General features: G+C 34.2%; 1 protein-coding gene across 1 annotated transcript in view; it reads left to right on the top strand.

Moving 5' to 3' along the window:
* Positions 1-11,865: 11,865 nt before the first annotated feature.
* LOC139482671 (receptor-type tyrosine-protein phosphatase epsilon-like) overlaps positions 11,866-20,042 on the top strand; it is a 38,680-nt gene continuing 30,503 nt past the window's right edge. The window contains exons 1-2 of the mRNA XM_071266728.1: positions 11,866-11,920; positions 14,343-14,558. Of these exons, the coding sequence (XP_071122829.1) occupies positions 11,866-11,920; positions 14,343-14,558 (271 nt within the window). The remainder of the gene's footprint in view (positions 11,921-14,342; positions 14,559-20,042) is intronic.

The raw sequence follows: 20,042 nt of genomic DNA, 5'->3' as shown, positions 1-20,042 counted from the left end.
TTAAGGTCGTCAATCAATGGCCACAGCTACACTGTTTTGAATATGATTCTATTTTCTATGTATGAGTTTGACTCTCCCTCTGGTATCTTTCGTCCTACTTTTTTAACAACAACATTTGATCTTTGTCTGTTATTACTAGTCTATGACACTATATAAATACAATATGTATCACAATGTAAAAAAAGACAACTTTAACCTGTGACAAAATAGCGTTTAAAAAATTACGCAAACATGTACAGGTAACGTTAAATATATTTATTGTGTTTTAAGGAGTAGGAAAATATTCTTTACTATGTAAAGTTGTTAATAGTACAAGGACCTATCGTTATACACAATACTTGCCAAAGTGAGTACTTAAAAATCGTGAGACGACATAACATGTATCGACGCGGATATTTAAACCAATTAAATATGATCACACTTCTTTAATTTTCATGATCGTCCATAAAAGAATGTAAAGCTTAAATATATGATGAATGTCCGATTATAAGGTGTCGCTGTACGTATGTTTAAAAAATCTGAAACAAATTAAATTTCAAATGACCAGAAAAAAAGCTCCGAATATTGAATGTCACACTTTTCTTTAGTCAGTTACGAACTTGAAAAAACCTATCTTACACTTTCAGAATTTCAAAATGTTTCACGACTTAAGACCTGAAATATATCAGTGTGGGTGATAAAAGATTTTTTTTTCTTTGCTATCGATTGCATATTTTTCAAAAAAAGTTAGCAATTAGTATAAAGTATGAAGTGTATACAAACTATTTATTTCTATAATCAACTAACAACTAGAACACACCCGCGAAATCGCGGGCATATACAGCTTGTGAACTGTTGTAGGATGATTTTTTTGTAAAAGATATTATGTATGGAGAATTTCATAAAAGGTATCAAAAACCCTCTCCCGCTTTTTCCAAAGTCCGATATTTGTTTCCTTTCTGTTAAATTCAATTATTTTCGTGTTTCTGGCCTCAGACCACAATTATTCTTCTCCTTTGCTACAATGCCTCTTTTGGTAAAAGTCAAATCAAATTAAAAATTTGCACCGTTTCAAACATGAAATAAATGTAACTGCTTATATATAGACCATTATTAGTCTAATAAAATATGCTTCTAGAACAATCCATCAGTGCCTTTTCTTTTGAGAGCCTTATTAACATACCAATGGTAGGATATAAATCATGTAGAAATGACTAAGACCGACTTAGGCTAATTTGAGGGGTTGTCGGATGGGTCCCGATCCCGAAATCCCGGGCTTAAAATCATGAAATCCCGAGATGCAGAATTTAAAGAAATTCATATCCCGAAATCCCGAAATCGAAAAATCTATTCCAGGATTCCGTAAGGATCAATCTCTAAATCCCGAGCTTAAACAACACCCGATCCCGACGCCCCGAAAAAGGTCCTGCCTCCCTCTAATCTCTACCTTACTTTCATTTTTGCCAAATCACTATTTTCCCTTTCAACCATTAATTTTTATGCCCCATGTATGGGCATTATGTTTTCTAGTCTGTGCATCCGTGCGTTCGTTCGTTCGTTTGTTCGGTCGTCCGTCCGTTCCGCTTCACTGAGGTTAAAGTTTTTGGTCGAGGTAGTTTTAGATGAAGTTGAGCATGTTTTACTTATTGATATATATGCAATTGGTAAGACCCCTTAAATAGTAAACATTTCAAAGATAACAGTAGACAGAATCAGGGACTTTCTATACTAACATAGAAAGTCCCTGACAGAATACAGAGTCTCTATATTTTAAAGTAGTATAATCGTAGTTTACATGTAGATAAACGCCGAAAATAATTTTTCTCTCTAAGGAGGTATAATAGTTGTGATTCTTGCGATCTAAACACCATGATGTGGAGAATGCTCTGAATGGCTTATTCATTTTTGATTTTTGTTATCTATCATACGATTGGTTGTACTTGTGTCACATGTTTTACTTATTTTAATATATATGCAACTCAGTAGTATGACTCCTTGGATAGTAAACATCTCAAAGAAAACAGTAGACAGAATACAGAGAGTCTCTATATATTGAAGTAGTATAATCGTAGTTTACATGTAGATAAACGCGAAAAATAATTGTCCTCTACAAGGAGGTATAATAGTTGTTGTTATTGCGATCTAAACACCATGATATTGAGAACGCTCTTATTGGCTTATTTATTTTTCATTTTTGTTATCTATCATACGATTGGTTGTATTTGTGCATGTTTCAAACCGGAAGTCTTACCTGTGGCGTATATTTAGTCTGATGACGGAATCATATCCGGACTCCTTTTTTGTCGTTTTTCTCCCAAAATAACTCAATCTGAATAATTATAAGAAAGGATGACAAATGCGACTATGCATGATATCTATAGGACACAGAGGCATGATGATTTATTTATTGTGGAAGGAAGAGAAGCGACACACAAAATGAGGTCTTCTCGTTTAAAAGAGGGACGAAAGATAGCAAAGGGACAGTCAAACTCATAAATCTAAAACAAACTGACAACGCCATGGCTAAAAATGAAAAAGACAAACAAACAACAGCACACACGACACAACATAGAAAACTAAAGAATAAACAACACGAACCCCACCAAAAAACTAGGGGTGATCCCAGGTGCTCCGGAAGGGTAAGCAGATCCTGCTCCACATGCGGCACCCGTCGTGTTGCTTATGTGAAAACAAATCCGGTAAATAGTATAATTCGGTAGGTCACATTCAGGAAAGGGAAGGGGATTGTAGTTACGACGTAAGGAACAAATCCGATGTCATTTGTGATACGGTTATTCCATAACGGTCAACCAACTCGTGATGGCATCCGTAAAATTTACGAAGGGAAGGTTTCAACTTCACCATTTGGAACTCTTGGTTTAATAGCTTTCTTGTGAGCAGCAACCCTCTATCAAGAAAATCATGAATAGTATAGATAAGCTATAATTTGCAGCTGGAAGTCACATTTCAAACCCAATTTTCATATTTTCCGTATAATAGGATGGAAAGACCTTCAATTGATCTCTGAAGTTATGTTTATAAACAATAACCAATATATGTGATCAGAAATATAACTGAGACCCCTATTCTATGAATAAACATAATTGTATGAATATTTCACTATGCAAAATCCATATTGTTGGCTAAATTATTAGACGAATTGTTACTACAATGTATATCAATTCATAATATCAGTATTTACATAATAATATACCATATGCAATAGTTCTCTACGAGAAGAATTGTGTACATGATTTGTCGTGTGTAGATGGTAGCTTTCCCGTTAAAGATTGTTTCCACTTTCATATTCCGGAACTTGGTTGTTGCGACTTTTTAAGTAATTCACCAAAACTCAAAGTGACTCGTATCCATCCTTTTGAAGAATGACATCTCCTCCGAAGAGATCGCGGCCATCTTCGGTCCAAAAAGATGTAGAATTCTCAAAAGTTGATATGGAGTTAGGATTCAAATGAAAATAACGCTTTCATAATATTGTGCGACAACTTAAGCCTTTAATAAACAATCATTATCATATATACTTATAACATATGATTTTTACTGTACGATAATAGCATTAACTTAACGTTATTTTCATATTTTACGAATTGGTGCTTAACGGACTGAAATGAAAAGTTTATCGCATGCTTCGATTGTTATCAAATGTCTTTCCGTAACGTTATCGCATGGCATTCCGGTGATACTCGGCATATTCCAAAAAATACACCTTAATGCTACGTTTTCAGTAAAAAAACATTACGAATTAGTATACAAAACAATCATTTGGATACTACTGGAAAGTATGATTGTGTAAAATAATAAAAAACAAATAAAATATTAATTATTAAAATGAATTTTTAAAAGTTGCAAACATAGTTTAGAAAGTTGCTTTAAAAACAGTTGACTTTTCCAAACAGTGTTCATTGTGTTTATAGTTGAATTATTTATTTTGTTGATTCGTCCATATTAGAATATTTTTCTTCTCTGTTGAGGCATATGATAGAAAGATATCATATCGAATGTACTAAATCTGGGGTCCGACGTCCGTGAACTTTTCAATCTTTGAACTTCTATTTTGGAACGACGTAAAAGGATCAATATATGAATCTGTATTTTTTCTCCATTGTTGAAGAGGGACGAAAGATACCAAAAAGAACAGTCAAACTTATAAATCTAAAACAAACTGACAACGCCATGGCTAAAAATGAAAAAGACAAACAGAAAAACAATAGTACACATGACACAACATAGAAAACTAAAGAATAAACAACACGAACCCAACCAAAAACTAGGGGTGATCTCAGATGCTCCGGAAGGGTAAGCAGATCCTGCTCCACATGTGGCACCTGTGGTGTTGCTTATGTGATTACAAATCCGGTAAATAGTCTAATCGGTAGGTCACATTCATGAAAGGGAAGGGCATTGTTGTTACGACGTAAGGAACATATCCGATATCATTTGTGAAACGGTTATTCCATGACGGTCAACCAACTCGTGATGGCGTCCGTAAAATTTACGAAGGGATGATTTCAACTTCACCATTTGGAACTCATGGTTTAATAGCTTCCTTGTGAGCAGTAACCCTCTATCAAGAAAATCATGATAGGAAATGCAAGTACGAGAATATCGTATCAATTGGGCGATATATACCCCGTATGCAGGTGCTGCTGGAATGTTGCTACTTAGAAATGGAAAGTTCACAATTGGAAAGCTGAAATCATCTCTTTTGTCGTAAAGTTTTGTTTTCAACCGACCTTCATTGTCAATTTCTAGATGTAAGTCAAGATATGAAGCCGACTTAACTGTATCTGTAGTATCCTTTATCTCCAATTCGATGGGATAGATGCGTTCCACATAGTCACCAAATTTTGAATTGTTTAGTGAAAGAACGTCATCTATATTAGTCCGGCCGATTGGTGCAGATATAGAGCGGAATTGCTCACTTGATGAGGAAAGCATGAAACTTTACATAGTAGTTCTTGGTTATATACCCTTTGATTTCAGCTATGGACCCACTCTGAAAAATCCAATATGGCTGCCATTTTCAAGATGGCAGAAAAACGGTATAAAATTCAAGATTGTCCTAAAGGTATTCTATATAATTTCGGAAATTAAAGTACTGATTCTTTAAAAATGAACTTCATGTTCTTGAATTTGTTATCAATTAATTCTAAAGTATAAAACAAATAATTTGGGTATTTCTATAACACATCAGTTGCAAATAAAGCTGTATATATAAAAACAAATAGTGAAATTCAAAATGTTAATCAATATATATGTTACATGTTATTGTAATTGTTCTTTAAACGCTTTCAGTTTTAATGGTTGGAATGAAATAGGTTGAAACGAGTCGATTGACGTTAATATAGGTCGGTTGAATGTGGTGGAATAGTAGGTAACTCATCTGCTCTTTGAGGCAGTGCCGAGGGCACCTTGTCTCGTTTCTCTTCAATGCCACGTCTTACGTCTCTTATCGCGTTTTCTTCTGCCGTACCCACTACATCGTCAAACTATTCTATGTAATCAATAGGTGTACCTTTCTTCAGGCGGATTAGACAATTGCCATCATTTAAAATAGTTAAGGGGCACCTATTTCCTTTTCCAACTACGTGCGTAACCAATTTGCAACATTTCAGCGAGCATGGTCTTAAAATGCACTCCTGGTCAGCACTTTTATTAGTTTTAATGGTAACAGTCGTGTTTGAATTTGTCGGAACTGTGATGGTTCGTTTTATGCAAACTAGCTGAGTTAAAATCTCGTTTCCACTATTAACAAATGGCGCATTTATCACTTTATTGTTGATTATAATTCTGGGAGTACTCAGGTTTATCACTGCGATCAGTGTGTCCAAAATAACTAGCCTAAGTATAACATCGTCTGTTAATGGTTAATGTTTACTCTATTAATGTCGAGAGTCGTTCCTTTTAATCTCCCCAATAACAAGCTGTTAACCCAAACCACGTAGCGTTACGTTCTCCAAATCTCCATTTTCTGCCGGAATTAATTTCTCATTTACTAATGTTATCATTGCAGCAGTGTCCACAATCATGCGTTACGTTCTCCAAATCTCCATTTTCTGCCGGAATTAATTTCTCATTTACTAATGTTATCATTGCAGCAGTGTCCACAATCATGCTCACATTCTGGTCATGTATAGTACCTCGTACTACTAAGCTCTTTCAAATGGTTCGTCTGATGACAATTTTGAGCGAGGCAGTGGGCCTCTGTTCGATTTTGTGATAAGGTGATGTTTCATGGCCAATAGACTTTGGAATCTGAGTTGTCCTACTGGCCCGACCCTTTGCTCCATTGTTGGGGTTACACTTTGATTTGCTCCGTATCCTGGTGAAGGTGACCGTTGTCTGAAATATTCTGGATTTCTGGAGTTTGTCCGTGGAGATGATAACCGTTGTCTTTAGGGACCATATGATCTCTATCTTAGTGGGGGTGTTGCTGATCGATAGGCATTACGCTTGGGTGTACTTCTATCTGCCGATTTACCGCGATTGTATTGCTCAAGGGATCTTCAACGTTTATATTGATCAGGTGATCCTTCATTGAACTGGTGATCTTCCATGATTTTTTTATCAGAAGAACCGCGATTATATTGATCGGCCAATCCAAAGTTATGCTGATTAGTTGAAAACATAACATCAGCTAGTTTTGTGACAATTTGTGTGAGGTTATGCAACTCATAATCCAAAGGACTGCTCATATTTTCTTTATCGGTCGGTGATACTGCGCCATCAGCAAAGTAGACTTGTCGCTGGTCATAATTGGCACTTTTTGTATCCATATATCGCCATCTGGTTTGCTTTTGAGGTTTTCAATTGTTTTAACGCCTTGTTAGATGTTTCTGGATTCCTCTCAATTACATGTCTTGAAGAATCTTTGTCTTTACATCCTCGACGGAATGTTTTGGTTCCAATCTGGTTTGATCGTCTTTTTTGCTGAAGCGCTGCTCCAAATGAATGCTTTTTTAAGGCCTTGGAATCATCATCTGTGTTTACCATGCGATCGTACTCAAAGCCAACATCGGCCTGGCAATCTGGGGCCTACACACATTTTTCCTGATTTTCCATTGTCTTCTACCGGCAGTTCGTTCAAATTGGTAAATGAACGCCTCCCAAGTGATGGATCCTCTTCAATTGAGTTTTTGCATTTTTTGGCAGCTGTGGGCTTCGGCTGCGATCCCTTGCACACAGATTTTCTTGTAATCGGGTATATTCTGTCTCCAGTGAAGAGTCTGAGGAAGAGGTATGGTAACACTCTTTTTCTTTCCTCTGCCCTTTCCTGGATCGGTAAATGGAATCAACTTGCTGTTATGGGAAGCATATGAGAGCTCCAGAAGCGGACGAGGTTGTCATAATTGGAGTGTTAAATGTTGGATTTGCCATTGACTCGACGGGGATGATATCGTAAGTAGGCACTGCATTCAGCATTGGAGAAACTTGATAGAATCCACTTGCAGCCAATTGTTTCTGTGATGGTGTGCTGATCTGAACCAAATATTATTGACTTATAGTAGATGGTTAGTATGCGTAAGAAGACACATAAGCCTTTTGCTGGTATCCTTGATTAGTACTAGAGGTTTATAGTATGTTCTTAAATGGAGATTGTTGTTGAATAACTTGAACTGTCTCATGCAGGGCCAAGGGCCCTGACATAGGACGTTTGACTTAAGGTGAAGACACCTTCGACAGAGTTGGCGCGGTGTATGATTCATGCGAACTACAATTGGGGAAAGACCCACGGCATGGATTTTGTTGTGTACTTTTGGTAAACTTGCATTGTACTGGCTAAGATCAAATTTTGGCTTAGATGGTATGTCCATTGCAGAAATATTAACTTCTTTATTTCGATTGTCCACTGATTCATTTACAACAGATGCCAATTGTTTGAAGGTACCCTGCTGTTCAAATGCACTTTTAAATAGAACTGTGTCTCCTTCCTCGGTTGTCGTTAGCTTGTCTATTTGTCCCACCACAACATTGAATATCTTATTGGTCTGATCATCAATTCCGCCAAGTAATTATTACTAGCCTTGTTGTCTATCCTGTCTTCAAACTGCTGAAGTTGCTGAGATATTGCTTTCATCTGTTTGTTTTTAATATTCATTGCCTCTTTCTGTTCAGCTTGAAACGTAATGAGACCAACACATGTTTTATATATTCGCGCTTTGCTCTGTTTTATATTGCGTTAAATCTCAGCTGTTCTTTGAGCATTTGATTTTCTCTCTGTTAAATATTCTTTGTACAATTGTTTAATAGTCATTTCCGAGCTGTCCTCTGTTAAAGCGTCTTCAGCTGAGGGTTTCTCCATACCCCTTAGTGATTCAGTTTCTGCAATTTCAATGTTCTTGTCCTTGTTGTCCTCAATTCCTGCCATTTTACTGATATGTGTTTAACTGATTCTCAATTCACAGTTTAATGTCTCAAATTGCAAAATATTGCGACCCAAGAGATAAGATAGGCACTGAATAATATCTTAAGGCAGATAAATCCCAAATCACAGCTTTTATGTGTGACCCAAGACAACAAATAATGCAGCTTTTAATGAAAGCTACTACTGCAGCTTTTTATGAAAGCTACTACTTTGTGTATGAAATGACAAGCAAGGCAAAATCAGAAAGGACAGAACTGGGACAGATACCAAATGACACTATACATCAATAAAATGCTTATATTCACGTCAATTCTCAATAATGAATATTTGCTTATTTTTCAAGGCGGCCATTTTGAAAATAGCCGCCATTTTGTATTTCAAAAATAGATCAAAACAAAATCTTGCTAGGTACACCAAGTCATTCAAGTATGTTGGTTTTTGTGCACCCAGCATCAAATCCACTGTGGTTTATGCAATACTGGAAAATATTTTAGAACGTACGGCAGCCATCTTGAAATAAGCCGCCATATTGAATTTTGAGAGTGGGTCCATAGCTAATATTGCTCAGTACACAAAAATGAACCATCATGCAAAAATTGGTGCTTTCCTCATTATTTGAGCAATTTTTTCACCGATCGGCCGGACTATATAGCGGAAAGTAGAGTTAAGGGATATTGCTAACTTCTTATCTTTCTTCCTAAGAAGTTCCTGCATGAAGTCAGCCTCATAATAATAAAGAAACCAATCGGCAAGTAGAGAAGCACAGTTTGTTCCCATTGGGATGCCGACAAGCTGTTGAAAAACACGTCCTCCGAACGTTACAAATATGTTGTCAATCAAGAAATCTAGCATCTTGATAATATCGGTTTCAGAGAATTTTTTGTTTGAATCAGAGTGATTCTTTACAAAGTATGATTTATCCCTCCCGAAGACATGATACTTGTATCTACGTTGGCCATTCTTTTTTATGAAGCAAAGTAATACCAACTCTTTCAATTAGTCTTTTAGTTTGGAATGTGGAATACTTGTGTAAAGAGTAGAAAAGTCAAATGTTTTAATACTGTTACAAGATGAAAGAGAGTAAGATTGTATGTACTCTAAAAGATCTTTGGAATTTTTAAGTATCCACATCTGATTCACGCCACCTCTAGAATAGGCAGTTTCACAATAACTTTGAAGCCCGTCTTTGATTGCTGATAAAATAGATGTTAATAATTTAGAAAAGGGTTTCGTGGAGCACTTGGAAGACCCAGCAATATACCGTTGTTTGTAAGGACACTTATGTAGTTTAGATATCCAATACAGTGATGGAAGATCCAGTTCTTCATCTTTGGTTGAAATACCAAAGGAACAAAGAACAGACCTATGATTATCCAGGATTTCCTCTTTGGTAAGTGTCGTGAGGGTATATGTTGAGTTTCCAAGTGAATTGTCTATACCTAATTCGTTTATCAAGCAATTAATGTAGTGACTTTTACAGACAAAAACGATGTTATTTGGGGCTTTGTCTGCGGGGACAACAACATATTTATCATGGAGATCGGATAAGTGTTTAGCAACATTTGGGTCTTTAAAGATTGACGTAGCATGGGCAATGATGGACCCATTCAGTTTCTTAATTCTGATTTGTATTAACGACCTCACTGCCTTAATCCATTCGGATAGAGTGTATACATCTTCCTTTTCACGTTTAGCCCATTGCCTGGCATAATCCGCGACTGAATCCATCAAAATTTTAAAGTTGTATTTCCAATTGATGGATTTAGGCTCACGATATTTCGGACCTTTCGATAACACATTTCGTAGAGAAGTGTTATTAACAATGTTAAGGTCACCGGTAATAACGTGGCCAGCAGGATTATATGTGAATTGGGAACTAGCACAAGTGCAATCAGGAGGTTTAGACTTGAAGTCGTCAATATCGAGATTTTGCAAAACGAGTTTGTAATTGAAAATTTTAGTTGCAATAGGTTTGGTATATGTATAAGAAATTATTGGTACAGACTGGTCTTTGAAATAAGGAGGTATTTTCGATTGAACTAATTTATGATGAAGGATATTGCCTAGGTTGACGACATCGAGACTTTTGTTGGCAAAGGAAAGATTTAGAAAAGATCTTTTCTCTTTTTCATCTTTTCCAATGCGAACTGGCTTGAAAAGTCTGTAACTTGCAATATCCGAAATTATAGCTTGAAGTTTGTATTGGTTTGAATGAGGGTTTGTAACAGTGGATTCCAAACATAAATTGAACAGAGAATGAAGTTTTGATAGGGGTAATGAATAAAGTTTCGTGCGAATGTGATGAATACCTAACGGCTTTTGTATGAATGGCAGGAAGTCATTAATAGAGACATCATGCAGAGAAGGTGATGTATAATGACGATGACCATGACTGCGTCTACGTCGAGGAGTCGAGTTGAAAACATTCATCACATTCACTGAGTTACACGAAGGACTAGATAGAATACCTATACCATCAATTTTGTCATTGCAGCCATACGGTGTTGCAGTTCCCAATTGTCTAATCCAGTTGTCTTCTTTTTGTCTACGGAGAGTCGTTGAAAGATTAGGATTGTTAGAGCTATGGTATATTTTTTCGATAATGCGAACTGTCATAGAAACGATGGAATGATCGGGCTGATTGAAATGCTGGTATAGAATGTCGTTAGCATTGAGGTTAATGTCTGATCAATGACCGCACATACGTTTGTTTAGCCTTCCTTTCATTTCACCGACGTATACCAATCCGCAAAGGTTGCACTCTAATCCGTAGACGACATTTATCGATTTACAATTCAGATCATCGTAACTTCTGGTAAAATATGACTTCTTGGTCAAATTGCTAGTGAATTCAGCATCTGTAATTAAAATAGTACAAGTTTTGCAGCCTTTGGTCTCACATTTTGAAATGCGACAGTGTTGTACTGTGTCATCAAAAACCAAAATGTCTTTAAGGAGAACTGAACATGGCTGTATATGTGTAATATTGCTATTGTCACTAGGACGATGATCTGAATGAGTCGTGTTTGAGATATTTGTCATGTCTGGTGATGAGGGGACACCTGCCATATCAGACGACACCGTGTCCATGGTGACGTCTGTTTCGGACCTTTTTATACTGGGCGACGTCCGAGCCAGTTTCCTGTTTGATCTTCATTGAAGCATATGATAAAAAGATCATAACATGTAATTTTTCATATCGCATGTATTATCAGACCTCGGTCAATATCAACCATCGGGCCATGCGGCTCTTGGGCTGATATTGAACCTAGGGCTGATAATACATGCGATATGAAAATTATCATGTAATAATCTGATGTTATTAAAGGAAATATATTTAACGTACAACGAAAAACTGCCGAAGATAAAATAAGTGCCATCCAGGTAGCCTAGTTTACTTCCTCAAACGTTTCTATCTAAATGAACTATTTTGCATGAATACGATGGTCTCTTTAATATCATTTTAGCACAAGACATAAGTTTCGACAAAAACAAAGGCTGAAATGTTATTCGTTTTACTAATCCAGGCAACAGTTATATTGACAGTTACAGCACAACGTAAGTTAGTTTATAATTTAATGTATGTTGACGATATACATCGTTACTTAATACTCCATGCTTTTCTCATTTTAAAATATTTGTTTTCCTGCATGAATGCCTCAATCATTTCTGACTAGCACTATTTATAAAGGTAGTATTGTTAAAATTTGTTTGGAATTATTTGTCTTCTAAAGTTTAAGTATTACTTTGATATATAAAAAAAAGAGAAGATGTGGTATGATTGCCATTGAGACAACTCTCCACGAGGTACCACAATGACACCGAAATTAACAACTATAGGTTACCGTTCGACCTTCAACAATGATCAAAGCCCATCCCGCATAGTCAGCTATAAAAGTCTCAAAAAAGACATTGTAAATCTTTGATGCCTACTTAAGAAATTGTTTAAACATGAAATATTGTTGACTATTTCTCTTTTCTCTTATTTATGGTTTAATATCAAACGTCCTTTTCTCTTATTTATGGTTTAATATCAAACGTTATGCAAGTATTTTCTTTGTAATAAAATTACCTAATTTCACATGAACAGTGAAAAAAAGCAATACTCTTGATATATCTTGTTTTGACATGAAAAGTATTACATTTTGTAAAATAAAAAACTTTTTTAGACAAATCAAAACCTCATCAAAGTCTCTACAGAGAAATAATGACATGGTAGTTCCCTTTTTTTTTCACTTGGAATTTCTACCTTGCATACATTGCTGAAAAGTAAACTCCTATTTTTATAAGGAACTGAGATGCTAGATTAGAAATGACAATTCCTGCATAAACCTAATTTTAGTTTTTTGTTTATTTGCTTTCAAGATTACGTAAAATTAAGTTAAATCTTCAAATGACAATACACAGGACTAATAAGGATGTGGTGAGTTTCAAGGTTTTTAGTCTTTATATTTAAAGAAATGCATATGAAGTATTCTCTTCATAAACTGTTCAAAAATCCTTTAAATAATTATCTTAAATATGAGATACATTACTTTTGTCGAAGCGAATCAGTTTAATATAAAAACTTCCTTACCAAATAAATATATGTAAAAACTTCCTTACCAAACGAATTTTAATTTTGGTCTTAAAACAATCGTTATTGTAGTCATATTCAGATTTAACATTAGAACTGATTCGGTGAAAATCTCAAACAAAATTTCAAATAATGATCGTCTTTGAAACTTGAAACTGTCATGCATTTAGAAGGATATTGAAACCTGAATAATTGAAACACGAAATTGTTGTTAATCGACGCTCTGATCTGTAGTTGGGTGACACTTTTTTTTGTTAAATTGTGCAGTATTAAAATATTAAGAGTAAGATAAGAGCCAATCCGCTATTGTGTGATGCCTTTTTACTTGATATAGCCTGTACATATATTGTATTGGAGTTAACAACGGGTGCGAATGTGGCGCAGGCTTACGTTACCCTTCCGAAACACCCGTGATCGACCCCAGATTTTGGTGGCTTTGTGTTGCTCAGTGTTTGTCCATTTGTCTCTTGGTCTTTTTTTTCTTTTTTTATCCTTGACGTTGACAGTTTACTTCAACGAAAATCGATATTGTATGCGGTCTTCTGATTGTGATAAAGGACTTCAGATTGAAATGCCCATGGTCTCTATCACGTGTGATTTTCTAGTTATAAATAAATTAATATATCAAATACAGCAGGTAATAACTCTGCAATGGAGTCTTTGGACATCTTCTTTCAAAACTATTTTTTCGAATTTTTAGGATATTTTAAGAACTTTCGGAAGATAATCTAAACACAATCTTTGATGGATGCAAAGGAGTAGAAAACACATGTAAAACAGTGTTCTGCGAGATACACCTTACAAAGTAAAGTGTTCGATTAAACAGTGTCAGTTTCAAAGGCGTATTACCTCTACTATATAAGATATCAAACATCCTATAGACATCTTGTAATGTACAAAATTTAAATTGGTAGAGAAAATAAAATGATAATCTGAACAATTACAATTGATCTTTCCTCGTACATTCGATGCTTCCTTGTTCTTCATAACAGTTCAAATATTTATTACATTGTATAAAAAATTTAACCAAAAGCAGCAATAATATTACTAGTTTTTGTGTAATCAACAATAATAATTAAGACTTTTCATGTCGTCTACCAAATATCACAAAAAACTAGGTATCGTCAAATAAGTCGATCAATTCATTGGAGTTTGGCGTGACGTTCATTTTCAGTGAGCTAGTACACGTTTAGTTAAGGGGTCAGATGTAGCAGGTGTAGCCCGCCTTCAGATGCGGGATTTTGTCGATGTGTTGAAAACTCATTGTTGGACATCGTCTGTTTTCTGCGCTTTGGTCAGATTGTTGTCATTTGACACATTCCCCATTCCATTATCATTTTATTGTAAAATATAACGATACGTATGTGGTTTTTTTTTAATTTATATTTATTTCTTATTTTATAGATAATCTTACACCATTTGGCAAAGCATCCCATAGTAAAGATTTTGGCGATGGCAAATATAAATCGGAGTATGCGATACAACCTCCTATATCAAATAAATTTAATACAACCATTTGTTCTCACACATACCCACAGGTGACACCAGCTTGGTGGATGTTTCAGTTTGCTTTCGGATCTGCATACGTAACGAATATAACTATTTACTACAGAGAATACTGTAAGTATATATATTATCATATACTTGAATCAATATGTGAACTTTAGCTGCCATCAAATTTATTTATAATTATATGTTGGAGCATGTTTAACTTTATTTTTATTATAGTCTTTGAATCATACAAAATAAACAAGACTCCCACTTCAACAAACTGCTATTGATGTTACAGGTATTCAGATTCGACTCTTGGAATCAATACCTATATAAATCAACGAGTTAATGTGGGTTTTTTTAATATTAAACTAACATATGCCTTTTAATTGTATAATCTTATAAAAGACCAAGATAGAAATGGAAACAAGCTCGAAAAAAGCAAACACTCTCTTCGACACATTCTCCATTCCCATTCTCAATTTTACTATTTTCTATTGGTTCAAGGTCAGTTATCATCCGCTATTATTGTAAGGGTTAAAATGTTGTTTACAACATTTACAATACTTACGATAAATTTGTTCTACTTTATTATTATACCCGTTCCTAAACTCAGATTTCTCTGAATGGACGAATTCTGCCAAGTGTTTTATCTTAAGGGCATACGATACAGTTTTGATCTCGTATTTACAGTTTGACGAAAATTTCCGTATATGCTATTTTTTGCCTGTTTGAATCAAATATGTAATAAAAAATATACCTTCATGTGCTACTTTTTGAGTTGAATGAGGTCGAAATTTTGTATATTTCCTCAAAATTCGGATTTTGTGGCCGTATTTTTACTTTCGAAAGAAAGACATAACTTTTTTGTTTTAAAAGATAAACACAAATTGTTTTTTGTTAAATAATTCGTAATTTCTGTATTTTATAAGTATCCTAAAATTTTATGCTTTTTTTATTCAGAAATAACTCATATTTATCAAATGGTCCTGAATTGAGAAAAAAACGTAATTTTTTGCTGTAGATTTATCAAAATTAAAAAAAATTGCACTATTTACAGTTGATAAAATTTGGTCAACACAATCTCCCTGCAAAATGAAACAGAATTTCGTTTTAAAAAATAGGGGTCCATGCACTCGTTTTCAAACTAAATCAGTTTGAATGATAAAAATCAGTCGAAAACTGAATCTTTTCCCGATAAGTCATAGTTTGACGTCGCGAAAATAACAATTTACGTTAGCAACGTCATTACTTACCCTGTAACTGTATCGTATGCCCTTAATTTTGCCTGACGTCATCCCTTTCTTCGAACGCCATGCCTTTTTTCTTAAGAAGAAATTGACGATATGTGCCCTTTTGTGTTACATGTATCAGGTGATAAAAGAGGGACGAAAGATACCAAAGGGACAGTCAAACTCATAAATCTAAAACAAACTGACAACGCCATGGCTAAAAATGAAAAAGACAAACAGAAAAACAATAGTACACACGACACAACATAGAAAACTAAAGAATAAACAACACGAACCCCACCAAAAACTAGGGATCCTGCTCCACATGTGGCACCCGTCGTATTGCTTATGTGATTACAAATCCGGTAAATAGTCTAATTCGGTAGGTCATATTCATGAAAGGGAAGGGGATTGTAGTTACGACGGAAGGAACATATCCGATATCATTTGTGAAACGGTTATTCCATAACGGTCAACCAACTCGTGATGGCGTCCGTAAAATTTACGAAGGGATGATTTCAACTTCACCATTTGGAACTCTTGGTTTAATAGCTTCCTTCCTGATAACAGTTGCCTGAAGTGAATTTGTAATCCATTTTTTGCATGGAAAACTTCGTATTCCTTTCCAAGTTGCGTACCAAACATCGTTTATCTATTATACTACGGATTAGAGTTGGGAATAATCGGAAACGAACCAACAATGAAAAAAAATCCGGATTCTTACCCTAATGACTAAGGATGCATGAATGGCACCGTTTCAAACTTAATTTTCATAGTTCTATATCAAAATTGATCTTTATGGGTGGAAATACATTCAATTAACATACCTTCAATTGTTTTCTGAAAACTTGGTTTTTAATTATACTAATAGCATTATGTTATGTCCCAGCTTTACTTTGTTAGATTTATATATCTTTTTAATGAGAAACACTGAATTTAAAAAATATGATAACAAAATAGTTTTTTTTTTATTTTTAATTGATATAACTTTTTTTTTCATTTTTGATAAAAAAAAAATAAAGTACTTTTTTATTTATTAGTGCTAAATCTTTAGTCAGTAGTTTCTTAGAAGGGGACTCATATAATTGTGCAACTAAATGTGATAAACCTCAACAACTTTTAACTTGAATTTTATATTGTACATAAGATATGCAAGGGCAACAATGAATAATCAAAAATGTTGAAAGTGAGTACAGTTTTGTCATGGCGTTGCTTGTTGAATGATTTTCATAATAGAATATTGAATGCATCAAAAATGTATTTTCTCAATCTTTTTTAGTTTTATAACAAACATTTATTAAAGACATAATCATTTGATCATAAAATGCACACCGATACAAAAGTTGTGTCCGATAGTGCATTGAGCTTCTGTCCTCTGAGGGCAGACATCAGCACATATTAAGTAAAAGCTAAGAAAAAGAACATGTGTACAATACTAGCTTTGCTGCTGAAATGTTCCAAGTCAGTCTGAATGGTAATTTCTTAATTACATCTTAAATGTAATTGCAAATCAAGTATTATACTCATTTGTATTCTTTCTCTAGCACTGTATTTGTTTCAAACATAAGTTGTCGAATATGTTTTCAAAAGAATATTTGTATAAGGAACAATTGTCTATTCTATACCCCCAATTATTTTATTCTTTCTTTTATTTCGTAAATATTCTTTTAGGATGAAAGTATTCGTATATTTTTTCTCGCATTAGATTTTGACAGAGTTTTTCTAAAGAAAAAAGTATCTATAGTATTTTTCAGAGTGACTTTTAACTTTCATTCTCTCTAACCATAGCTGAAAAATACTTGTCGTCTTCGTCTGTGCACTAAGAGATAAGCAGGTGAATTCGATGGAGAAAAAAAAACCTTGAAATTAACTAACCAACAATAAAAACAGTAAGTCATCAATTTCATTCTGGGTACAAGGTTCGAACTTTGAACTGTTATTATCATCGTAATGACTTTTTTTTACCAATGACTGAACGATCACGGTTATGAACAGCTTGAATGGAAATATATCAAAATAAAATTATTGGTACATATTATCATTTGCTTTAGAAAGCTATATTAATTTGATCAACACGAAACGGTGGTAGTTGCACTTACCTTATAGATTCGATAAGCGCGGTAATTCGGTTTACAGCCATCAGACAACGACCTTGCCTTCTTATAGAAATTATGCTCTCAATTTGTTAATATCTATATACATAAATTTCAAAAGTTCCAAATTTTAGTAATCAATGTTACTATTGAAAACAAGAGAAATTCATTATGTATATTAATGTTTGTCTGGTTGAATAAACTATAAATACGAAATATGTTCGATTTAAGAAACTTGTTATGAGTAAATATCAAGTGAAATATCCAAATAAATCTAAACTTCGGAGTTAAAAAAGGTAAGAAACATCTACTCTAAGTTATATGAGCCAATGTTAACATGTCGCATATCTAAATATAGACGAAAACTGTGTAGATAAAAGCATTTTCATTTATCATTGAATAAAAAACAAAATATGAAAATATCTTTCTGAAATTCAGTTGATTGATTGTAAAAACATAAATAAGACAACCGTTTTACTAGAAATGGAAGTTGTAAATTCGGAAACGTTATCAACTTGCGACTAATAAAGGCAACCGTAGTATACCACTGTTAGAAACTCATAAATCGCGAGAGAGAAAACAAATCTAAGTTACAAACTAAAACTGAGGGAAACGCATCAAATATAAGAGAACAACGAAACAACAGAAACACAACATTAAAATGTAACACACACAGAAACGAACTATAATATAACAATGGCCATTTTCCTGACTTGGTACAGGATATTTTAAGAAAACAAAATGGTGGATTGAACCTGTTTTTTGACATGAGAAACATCCTGCTAAACTTCTCATGTATATGACAGTCGCAAAAACCCATTTATATGGACTAAAATGTGAGAGTAAAACAAATAGACATTACAAAAATTGGGATACAGCAACCAACATTGTTTTATTATCTTAAACACTATAAGAACAAGCAGCTATTAAGGTGGCTCAGGTGTCTGCTGTCATCTTGTAATTTGAAGAAGCCGATAATATCTGATCTAAATCTATAATGAAGTATGATTTTTTTTAGAGTTTTATACAACTTACGTGTAAGACTTTTAATGTTGATAAAGAAAATTGTGTGTTTTTCATATTTACATTTTTTTCTACAAATCACAAATTGTGTTTAGTTCATTTCAAATTTGCCAAGAAAAGGGACATAACTTTGTTAGTAGGGGTAATAACGCAGATAAAGTTATTTTTTACAATAAAGTCTGTTGACATCATTTTTATTTTTCTTATCTGAAAGTACGTTATAAGAGCTATCTTCTAATATGATACCATAAACTTCTACGGTATAAAAATTTATTTATCACACAAAATTAGATTTTTCATGCATAATCTATATAGAAACTGACAATTTTGCACAACCTTTTTTGGTAAAAAAAAATATCCGGTGACCCATAATTTTTATAATGTGTTTGAAAAAAGCATGATGAAAAACTCATTTTTAACCGGATTTTTGTGACAAAAATGTCGGTTATTGATTTGGGGATGTACGGCGGGCGGCCTGGCGGCCGGGCGGTCGGACGGGCGGCAATAAAATGTTGTCCGTGCATTAACTCATGAACCCTTCAACCAAAGCTTTTAAAATTTTAATATGTTGTTACTGACAACTAAATGAAGGTCAAGTTCAATAATGGGCGATTTTGACTTTTACCGTTCAGGAGTTCTGGTTCTTGAAAGATTGAAAAATGGAGTTTCCAGTTGTGTCTGTTCATTTACGCATGAACTGTTCTACCAAAGCTTCCCAAATTTTAATATGTTGTTACCGATGACAAAATGAAGGTCAAGTTTAATAATGACGATTTTGACTTTTACGGTTCAGGAGTTATGGTTCTTGAAAAATTGAAAAATGGAGTTTTCAGTCGTGTCCGTGCATTTACGCATGAACTGTTCTACCAAAGCTTCCCAAATTTTAATATATTGTTACTAATGACAAAATGGAGGTCAAGTTCAATAATGACGATTTTGACTTTTACCGTTCAGGAGTTATGGTTCTTGAAAGATTGAAAAATGTTGTTTCCAGTCGTGTCCGTGCATTTTCTCATAAACCATTCAACTAAAGCTTTTGAAATTTTTATATGTTGTTACTGATGACAAAATAGAGGTCAAGTTCAATAATGACGATTTTGACTTTTACCGTTCAGGAGTTATGGTTCTTGAAAGATCGTAAAATGGAGTTTCCATTCACGTTGTTGCATTTACTAATGAACCATTCAATCTAAGCTTTTCAAATTTTAATATGTTGATACTGACATCAAAATGGAGGTCAAATTTGATAATGACGATTTTCACTT

The sequence above is a fragment of the Mytilus edulis genome, chromosome 1 (genome assembly GCF_963676685.1).
Source record: "Mytilus edulis chromosome 1, xbMytEdul2.2, whole genome shotgun sequence".
In the NCBI taxonomy this organism is placed as follows: Eukaryota; Metazoa; Mollusca; class Bivalvia; order Mytilida; family Mytilidae; genus Mytilus; species Mytilus edulis.
This window is presented reverse-complemented; position numbering and strand designations above follow the sequence as displayed.